The sequence below is a fragment of the Micropterus dolomieu genome, linkage group LG22, assembly GCF_021292245.1.
Source record: "Micropterus dolomieu isolate WLL.071019.BEF.003 ecotype Adirondacks linkage group LG22, ASM2129224v1, whole genome shotgun sequence".
Lineage (NCBI taxonomy): Eukaryota > Metazoa > Chordata > Actinopteri > Centrarchiformes > Centrarchidae > Micropterus > Micropterus dolomieu.
This window is the reverse complement of record NC_060171.1, coordinates 13,979,639-13,989,127: the sequence shown is the minus strand read 5'-3', so window position 1 is coordinate 13,989,127 and position 9,489 is coordinate 13,979,639. Positions and strand designations below refer to the sequence as shown.

General features: G+C 38.6%; 1 protein-coding gene across 1 annotated transcript in view; it reads left to right on the top strand.

Moving 5' to 3' along the window:
• The window catches only part of LOC123961190 (AT-rich interactive domain-containing protein 3A-like), a 15,465-nt gene that overhangs the window by 3,878 nt on the left and 2,098 nt on the right, over positions 1–9,489 (top strand). Inside the window, exons 3-8 of the mRNA XM_046036341.1 lie at positions 1,871–1,945; positions 2,041–2,113; positions 3,584–3,767; positions 7,077–7,327; positions 8,095–8,379; positions 8,476–8,565. Coding sequence (XP_045892297.1) covers positions 1,871–1,945; positions 2,041–2,113; positions 3,584–3,767; positions 7,077–7,327; positions 8,095–8,379; positions 8,476–8,565 — 958 coding nt within the window. The remainder of the gene's footprint in view (positions 1–1,870; positions 1,946–2,040; positions 2,114–3,583; positions 3,768–7,076; positions 7,328–8,094; positions 8,380–8,475; positions 8,566–9,489) is intronic.

Here is a 9,489-nt window from a genome sequence, read left to right as displayed (position 1 = left end):
GGAATTTTTTCCCCCCCCCCCCCCCCCTGCGGTTTCATTGGTTTCGAGAGGGATAAGATGTCACTGTTGCTCTGCTGGCACAGCTGGTGGATTTTAATGAAGCTTATTATAAGAGGTAGTTTCCAGTTAGGTTTGAGTAAGTGAAGTGGACATTTCAATTCAAATGTAGTGGAATTATGTTTTTATATCTTGACTGGTTGAACAGACAGTCTCTTAGAGAATTGCTTTGTGTATAGTAATATGCATTAATATGATGATTTGTAATTTGAATATATAAAATAATCTCAAAGCCTATTAAAAACTGGCCTGTTTTAACAATACCAAAAAAACCTATGTGCTGAATGCTATCAGGATTCCCAGGGCTGGATGTGTGAAAACTCTGAGCAATTAACTGAGAGCCCTTTGTTAATAGATCCACAGCAGGTCTCACTTGCTCATCAATAAGGGGGGAAGGGTTTTATTTCCATTTGATGGTGAAAAGACTGGGATGTTTATCTACCTTCACATCAATAAGCTTTCTGGCGGGGGAGTAGAAGTCCTTTTTATTAGAAATTCTAAGCTGAGCCCATTAGTTGTGTTGATGGCTCTGCCACCACAGGGGCTGTAGTGGATACTGGTTGACCAGTTTAACAACAGAAAACAGAGGAATAGAAAATAATTTTTCTGAGTAAAAGTTGTTTTTTGCAACAGTGATTTCGAACCAGGGGTTAACAGGATGCGTTGAAAGATCTCAGAGTAGCTAAATTAATTTAAAAATAATTCTTAAAATATGGTGGCGGTTGAAATAGATAGTAGTATTATCTAAAAGTAATGGATAAATGGCTCAAATCCAGCTTTTGCCACTACAAGAGTTAGTAGAACACACGCAAACTTGACCAAACCAACATAGACATTCAGAATTAAATTGAATGAAAAGATTACAATAACAATATCCACTTTTATGCAGTTACTGGTTTTAATTAACATGTTTTTACAAAATCATACTAAATGATTTAAGTGTAAATTGGAAGTAAAATCATTATGAGGGAATACAAGGAAAAATAATACAGTTAAATACAGAAACATTTTTGGTTGTATAAAATGCACATGCTTGTGTTAATTTAAAACAGATTAACATAAAACAAGAGCATGCATACACTGAGAGGCATGCTCCTCATTCCAGCCTACAGAAAGAAAACCAATAATAGATATCAGAGTAGAAAACTAAATCAACAATAGTCATAAAATAAAAATGTAATGTGAGTGTCAGAATAACGATTGGAGGGTAAAATCATCTACTCAATGTTATTGTACAGACACACTATTCATAAGGAATGGTGGAGGAATAACATGTCATATCAAACTACCCAATGAGCATAGCACTTTTCATTAATCTCCTGTCTGTGACCTGCTTTAAGCAGACACTCCAGTGGAGCAACATGCATTTATGTATACATAACGCGGCAGTTCAGCAACCAGAGGCTTACAGAGACCAGCTGTATACTGTCTTGACTGTCCTGCAGTCGACAGTGGTTTCAGTGCTGGGGGAAAAAAACAGGTTTGGACACAGGGAGTGGGAAGAATCCTTGGGGAAAACATGACAAATAAAGAGAAGCTTTAAATAGGACTGGTATATGAGGATACAACCACCCAGTGTGTGTTTGTGTTTAATGATCTTTTTAATAATGCTTTGTCTGATCAGTAGATGAAGTACTATTATCCATAGTATAGTTACATATGTACAACCAGTTTTAGTCTGAAATAAGCAATTGGAAATTAACTTCTAAACTCTCCTGTGTTTTTGCACATGCTCTCCTCATTACATTCCGCATATAAAGCAGTCACAATCTGGAGGTCACACTGATGTTTCTCTTTGTTGGTGTATTTACAGAGAGGAAGCGCCATCTGGGCTGAGGAGAATGACGGAGGAAAAGTAAAAGGAGAACCGTCCAGGGACTTTGCCAAGGTCAGTAGTTGATGTATGTAAACAAGAACATACCTGAAATAATCACAGAGCAACAGTTGACTGGCATGTTGGGATGTTTGTTTCCTAACTTATAGCTTTATGAACTGGATAATGACCCACAACGGAAGGAGTTTCTTGACGACCTCTTTGTCTTTATGCAGAAACGAGGTAAGAGTCAGAGTTAGAGCTTTACAAATGTCTGTATAGTTTTTTTTTGAGTAGCTAAGTGAGCTCTTATTAATGTTCCTTTCTGAATTTATCAACCCAAGTCTTTCAACACCAAATAAAGAAAGTAATGGTGCTCTTGAGGGATGTTGTTTATGTGTTGATTATGGAATGGCAATTTGCAAGTGGGTGCAACGAAACACTTGAGTGTTAAACTACAGGTTAAAGTTGAGGACTGACTGAACTTCGGAAGAGCTGAAAAGTGTTTGCCTTTAAAAATGATCTACCCGATTTGTGTTTGTTTTGTGTAGAATTAGAAAAAAGTTTACTGTGTTATCTCCATGAATTATCCTTGTTTTCATAGCTTCGCAATAAAACCAGTAAAGGACTTGACATTTTAATACATTCAGGAGTTCAAATGATGAAGTACAACTCATTGTTTCCAAAATGTTAATAGACATTAGGAAAATAAATGTAAATCCTTAAATGCAAACTTTGGAGGGTTGCAATTTTTAAAAAAGTAGTTTCTCAAATTTGGATGGGGTTTTCCTTTATCTACTGGATGGTAGTTTAACACAGGGGACATAGATTGTACTAACAGTTTATAAAAAGCAATATAAACAGTTCTATTGGTCCATTATAGCATAATGGGTAACAAACTTGAAGCTCCACAGGTCAAAAAATGAACCCTACAGCTTTTACTAGTCATATAAAGTTAACATTCCCAAATATATTTATTTAGGTGTTAGGATGCTACTAATTAAGCTCATGATCATTTCTCAGTTTTGCATTGAATTTAAAGTGGCTAAAATCTACTTTACACTTTTCAACATAAACTACAATCTGCAATGGAAATGCCTTGAGGCATTAACAATGTACTTTTGTTTATACTTTCAATCCTATAGTTGTCTAGCTGTGTTGAGCACTGTGTGTTAAAGATTAATTTGGTGCTCTGAAAACAAATCCCAGTCAAAGAAAAGTGGATGCAGCAGGACACGGTCGGCAATCTTTACTCATGTGTGCAAAGGTCATGGCCATAGCAAATGTGTGTGTCTGTGGCATGTGTTTATGTTAAACACAAATAATCAACCTACAACCTCTTTTTAGCCTACTTCATTAATTGGTTTTACTCCAAATCAGGATTGGAAGGGTTAGCTGTCATCCCCTGTGATTGGCAGGCACTGCTGGCTCTAAAAGCACCCCTCCCCCTGCGCTCAAATCAATGCAGCAACAGAGCTGCTGTTGTGGAACTATCCCCACCCCCGTCCATCTGAAATAAGCTTCGTTAGAAAAGTCTCACCACACAGATTAGACCTGCTAAGCAATATGACCTAACATTAACTGGGCAAATCATCTTCTTCCTTGTGCCTGTCCTTAACAATGCTTTTACAAGACCACTCTTGTTTAAACTTTTGAGGAATAAAATTCAAAGAAAATTAAAACATTTTGTTGTGTTTATCCTGATTCATTCAGGAACTCCTGTGAACCGCATTCCCATCATGGCGAAGCAGGTGCTGGACCTGTACAGGCTTTATAAGCTTGTGACAGAGAAGGGAGGCCTGGTGGAGGTTATTAACAAGAAAATCTGGAGGGAGATCACCAAAGGTCTCAACCTCCCCACATCCATCACCAGCGCAGCCTTCACACTCCGCACCCAGTAGGTGTCTCGTCTCATTTGTAGCAGAAAAGCTCAGAAAGTTGTTGTGTTGACAGATTTTCTCTTCAGGAACAATCGGGGGAATAAAACGTGCTCCAGTGTGAAGACTTTCTGGTGATGAAAAAGCTTGTCCAAATGTGAAACAAAAGTCTCTAAATGGGTTCAAATGTAATTTTCTAAAACTAGTGCAATTATTACTTAAAGGGGCATTATGTAGTTTTCAGCGGCCACTAGAGGTGCGGTTTGAGGATTGCAATCAGTCGTGTGCTTGTATGCATGCTAGCTTGAACTCATGAGCGAGCATAATCCGAAACACAACCGCTTTCAGACATGTTCAGGCTCTGTTGCTTCAACGTTCCTCGCTCATTCAGTGTAGCGAGCCACATATTGGCACAATCCTCCCGTGGAAAAAAAGGCAGTATGAAAGCAGCTATAGACATACAGGGAGATGGCTTCACACAACATGCCAGAAACTCGGGTAAACTCCCACTGCAACTTTACAGTAATAGTTTTAGCAGCTTGAGGTTGAACTAATTCATGCTCGTTACATGATAACGTTACATTTACTGCATTTAGCTGACGTGCTACATCGTCGTAATCTTGCCTGTCTGCTTTTCAGTAAATAACTTACTAAGTTACTATCTGCAAATGTCTCTCTGTGTATCTTTCACCAGAGGCTCTGTGTTGTTGTCGCCGTTTTGTTGCAGTATTGTATATTATGTGGGTCTTGTTAGTTACAGCAACTGAGAGGTGGAGAAGCTAGGTATCTGAGTATCGGTAAAACCACAATAAATCTAAATTGAATGTTACGAAGCAAACCGCAGCAGGTCCGAGCTAATGTAGCATTAGCTGGCTGCCCTGCCTTGTATCACTATAGGCTAGTGAACAAATCGCTCCACATTTGCTTTGTACCGTTGCATCCTTTCTTGCAGGCTAAATCAACACTTTGACATAATACCGGTGGAACACAGGATAGTTATATTGGTTGCGTTAGCTGGTGAAGTAATATGGAAAGCGATACCACTTTTCACCGGATAACGTTAGCTGGTGAGCTAAATTTTATTGTCTCGGTGACTCTAGCCATTCTGATGTTCACTGTATTTTTACTCAACATCATCTGAATCTTGTTTAGTCTGATGGGCTTCAGTCTCAGAACTTTAGTGTTGTTTTGTATGCTTACGTGGAGTTATGTTGGAGTCTATGTTGTGCTGGGGGCTGGCTGATTTGTGGTGTTAGTGGACTGTATGGCTCGAAAGCACGCACAGGGCTACATCCCGACCTGGTGTCCTCACATTAGTAGCAGAATAGTGTCTGATGCAAGCAAAAGAGAAAACAGGCGTGTGCTTCATTTCTATGTGAGGTTAGAGCCCATTGACAAAAAGGAAGTAAAATTTTGATTTATTAATATGTGGTTTCATTGAAAAATTACATATAGCCCCTTAAACATTGGGGTTAACATTTCAGCTGATGTACAGTGGATAGAAAAAGTCTACACACCCCTGTTAAAATGCCAGGTTCTTATGATGTAAAATAACGAGACAAAGATAAATCATGTCAGAACTTTTTCCACCTTTTAATGTGAACAATTCAATAGAAAAACAAATTGAAATCTTCGAGGGGAAAAAATGAAAACCTTACAGTAACCTGGTTGCATAAGTGTGCACACCCTTAGACTAATACTTTGTTGAAGCACCTTTTTGATTTTATTACAGCAGTCTACAGGAGTCTATTAGCATGGCACATCTTGACATGGCAATATTTGCCCACTCTTCTTTGCAAAAGCTCTCCAAATCTGTCAGATTGCGAGAACATCGCCTGTGCACAGCCCTCTTCATATCACCCCACAGATGTTCAATTGGATTCATGACTGGGCTCTGGCTGGGCCATTCCAAAACATTAATCTTCTTCTGGTGAAGCATGCTTTTGTGGATTTGGATGTGTGCTTTGGGTTGTTGTCGTGCTGAAAGGTGAACTTCCTCTTCAGCTTTCTAACCGACACCTGAAGGTTTTGTGCCAAAATTACCTGGTATTTGGAACTGTTCATAATTCCCTCCACCCTGACTAAGGCCCCGGTTCCAGCTGAAGAAAAAACAGCCCCAAAGCATGATGCTGCCACCACCATGCTTCACTGTGGGTATGGTGTTCTTTGGGTGATGTGCAGTGTTGTTTTTGCGCCAAACATACCTTTTGGAATTATGGCCAAAAAGTTCTACCTTGTGTCATCAGACCATAACACATTTTCACACATGCTTTTGGGGGACTTGATGTGTGTTTTTGCAAACTTCAGCTGTGCTTGGATGTTTTTCTTTGTTAGAAAAGGCTTCCGTCTTGCCACCCTACCCCATAACCCATTCATATGAAGAATACGGGAGATAGTTGTCACATGTACCGCACAGCCAGTACTTGCCAGAAATTCCTGCAGGTCCTTTAATGTTGCTGTCCTCTTGGAAGCCTCCCTGACCAGTTTATTTTTTTTCGTTTTTTCATTAATTTTGGAGGGACAATATCAGGAAAATCCTACTAGAACAGCTGAGCTTTATTTGTAATTAATCAGAGTCGCTTTAAATGATGGCAGGTGTGTAATGACTTCTAGTTAACCTGAGTTTGAATGTGATTGGTTAATTCTGAACACAGCCACATCCCCAGTTATAAGAGGGTGTGCACACTTATGCAACCAGGTTATTGTAAGGTTTTTATTTTTCATTTTTCCCCCTCAAAGATTTCAATTTGTTTTTCTATTGAATTGTTCACATTATAGGTCACGTTAAAGGTGGAAAAAGTTCTGACATGATTTATCTTTGTCTCATTATTTTTACATCATAAGAACCTGGCATTTTAACAGGGGTGTGTAGACTTTTTCTATCCACTGTATAGTAGTAACAATAATTAGAAAAATAATGACATACTGTATCTTCACTATATTTACACCATGTGGTGCGCCCTTTTTGGAGTAATAAATGCATTACAGTATTCAGCATGTTATCACATTAATGTAATTCTATTTTCAACCTTATTGGAGAGACATCAATTACATTAAGAGAAAATGTTCTATGTAGTTATTACATTATCTTTTGGGTTTGCTATAATGTTTTATACTTATTAAAGCCAGCTATGTAATGTACTAGATTATATAGCCTGAAGTGACCATGCAGTTTTTGGCACTTCCGCGTTTGCTTCGTTTTCAGCCCCATAGGTTGCCGCTTGGGTTACACCCATCGCCAGTATACGGTTACACCCAGATGATCTTTATTTCAAAATAGGGCTTATTTGCACCAGATCACGTGACTCATGCTAAACATTTCGTTGCAGGTATATGAAGTATCTGTACCCGTTTGAGTGCGAGAAGAAGGGCTTGAGTTCTCCAGGTGAGCTGCAGACTGCCATCGACAGTAATCGCAGAGAAGGTCGACGTCCCAGCTACACCAACAGCCTGTACCGCTACTCTCCCTCCCCGAGCTCTGCTCCACACGCCGTCCTCTCTTCGCCCATGATGCAAACCACCCCAACTGGACACAATGGCCTGAATACATCTGCTAGCCCAAATCTAAAGAGAAACCTCGGTATGCCAGACTGTGTGCTGTATTGAATTTGTAACTTGTAGAGTGCAGATCTCCACCAGGCCTGGTGTCACCAAATGACATCAATAACACTACAATGTCTTAAGTCATTTCACGTGTTATCACAACTGTTATCACTGCTTACGTTTGTAACAAACATACATACTCACGGGCTGGTTCAGAGGAGTGAGGCGTCAGCAGTCAATGGCGGCATAAAACAGCAACAAAATAATTTTTTCCAAAATCGTGAATCACCTCAACCACAAGAGGTCCTTGAGCATACTGTCATGAATGTGCACTACAAATATTAGGCTGATGGGTCTTGTGCTATGTGAGATTATCTGCGGACGGACAGAAACACACACACACACACGCACCCTTATGTGTTCAACATAAGAGTCAGCGAGATAATAAAACGGATTTGATATCTGACCAATATGATCCATCTTGGATTCCACATTGTTTTATACTAATCTATTAGAAGATAATTGATTCTTAGATTACAATTTAACAATTTTACTTTTTAACCGCTCACCTCATCATATTAAGTCATAAGTAAATTGTTACCCTGGCTGAATGTGCTGTTACTGTAAGATACTTGTGACCTCTAGTGATTTAAATCTTCACACACATTTATAATTGCATAGATTTTTCAATATCTCAGGCATCTTATGAAGAGCTGTCATTTTTCTGTCTGCTGTTCTTCTGATTCCATGTTTAAAAAATATTTTAGATTTTTACTTTTTTACTTTTATTTTTTCTCCAATCAGATGAGCTGTCCACTCCTGGAATACCCAGCCGGCTGCCCATGGCTCTGGCACTGGGGCAGCAGCAGCAACAGCACCTGGCACAAGCTGCCACATTTGAACATCTGAGAGAGAGGCTGGAGCGAGCAGCAGCAGCAGTAGGAGGAGCTGCAACTGACGGTCCAGACAAGAAAATGATGCAGCTGGCGGAGGAGCAGCAACGCCTCATGCAGCAGGCCCTCCAACAAAACCTCTTGGCCATTGCCTCTCACTTCAACCCCATGAATCACAAACTTAATAATGGACATGGTGAGTTGCCTTTGCTGTTATTATACCAGCCTTTTCATTACTTGACAGGATTTTAGGAAAGTCCATTAACTGGAATATTTAAATTTTCTCACACAGAAAGCAAACAGGAGTTGTCTCGGGGTATCTCTACTAATGGAGCAGCCAGTATCAGTGTATCTGTGGAGGTCAATGGCACCATTTACTCAGGTGACTAAATCACTTTTAAAGGAAAACATAGTTTGGACCTTTTCTATGTTTCTATGCATTTATTTTTTATTAAATATATATTTAAATGTGTTATAATTGTTTGTAAATAACATCTTTTAGAATATCTTTTCTATCCTTTCTATTATTATATTTGATTTGATTGTGTATTGTGCACGCTCTTATATATATTTTTATATCTATAGATAGATAGATAGATAGATAGATAGATAGATAGATAGATAGATATATATATATATATATCACTTTATGTAATAAGCACAGTTAGAATCTGTTATGCTAAGGATAGTTCAACATTTTAGGAAATATGCATATTTGCTTTTTTCCAAGAGCTAGATGAGAAAATTAAAAATTATTTTGATATTTAAGTATGCAGCTAGAGCCAGCAGGTATTCTCTTACTTTAGCATCAAGACCAGAAATAGCTAGTCTGGTTCTGTTAGAAGGTAAATAAATCAGCCTTCCAGCACCTCTAAAACACAGTAAGAGTAAAAACAACAATTTGTGGTTTTACGGGGCATTATGTGCCACTATTTCTTTATTAGGAGCAGTCACTTCCTTCCACAACTTGTCGTTTTTGAACTTTGGTTTTATACGGATTAAACATACAAGAAATAACATGTTAATGAGTGATCTTTAATGGTGCTGTTAGGCGGATTTGTTACTTTTGGACAAAGCCAGGCTAGCTTTTTCCCTTGGCTTCCATTTTCTAAGCTAAGCTAGCTTTCTGGCTGTAGCTTTATATGTAGTGTACAGAAATGAGAGTGGTAATGATCTTCTCATCTACGTAAGTTACAGTGACTAAGCTTTAATACTACTGTATTTACTGTCTTTTATACACTGCAGTAGTAAATGATAAAATACATTTAGCCTTTTAATGTCTATTGTTTCTAATTTGAATCTTCTC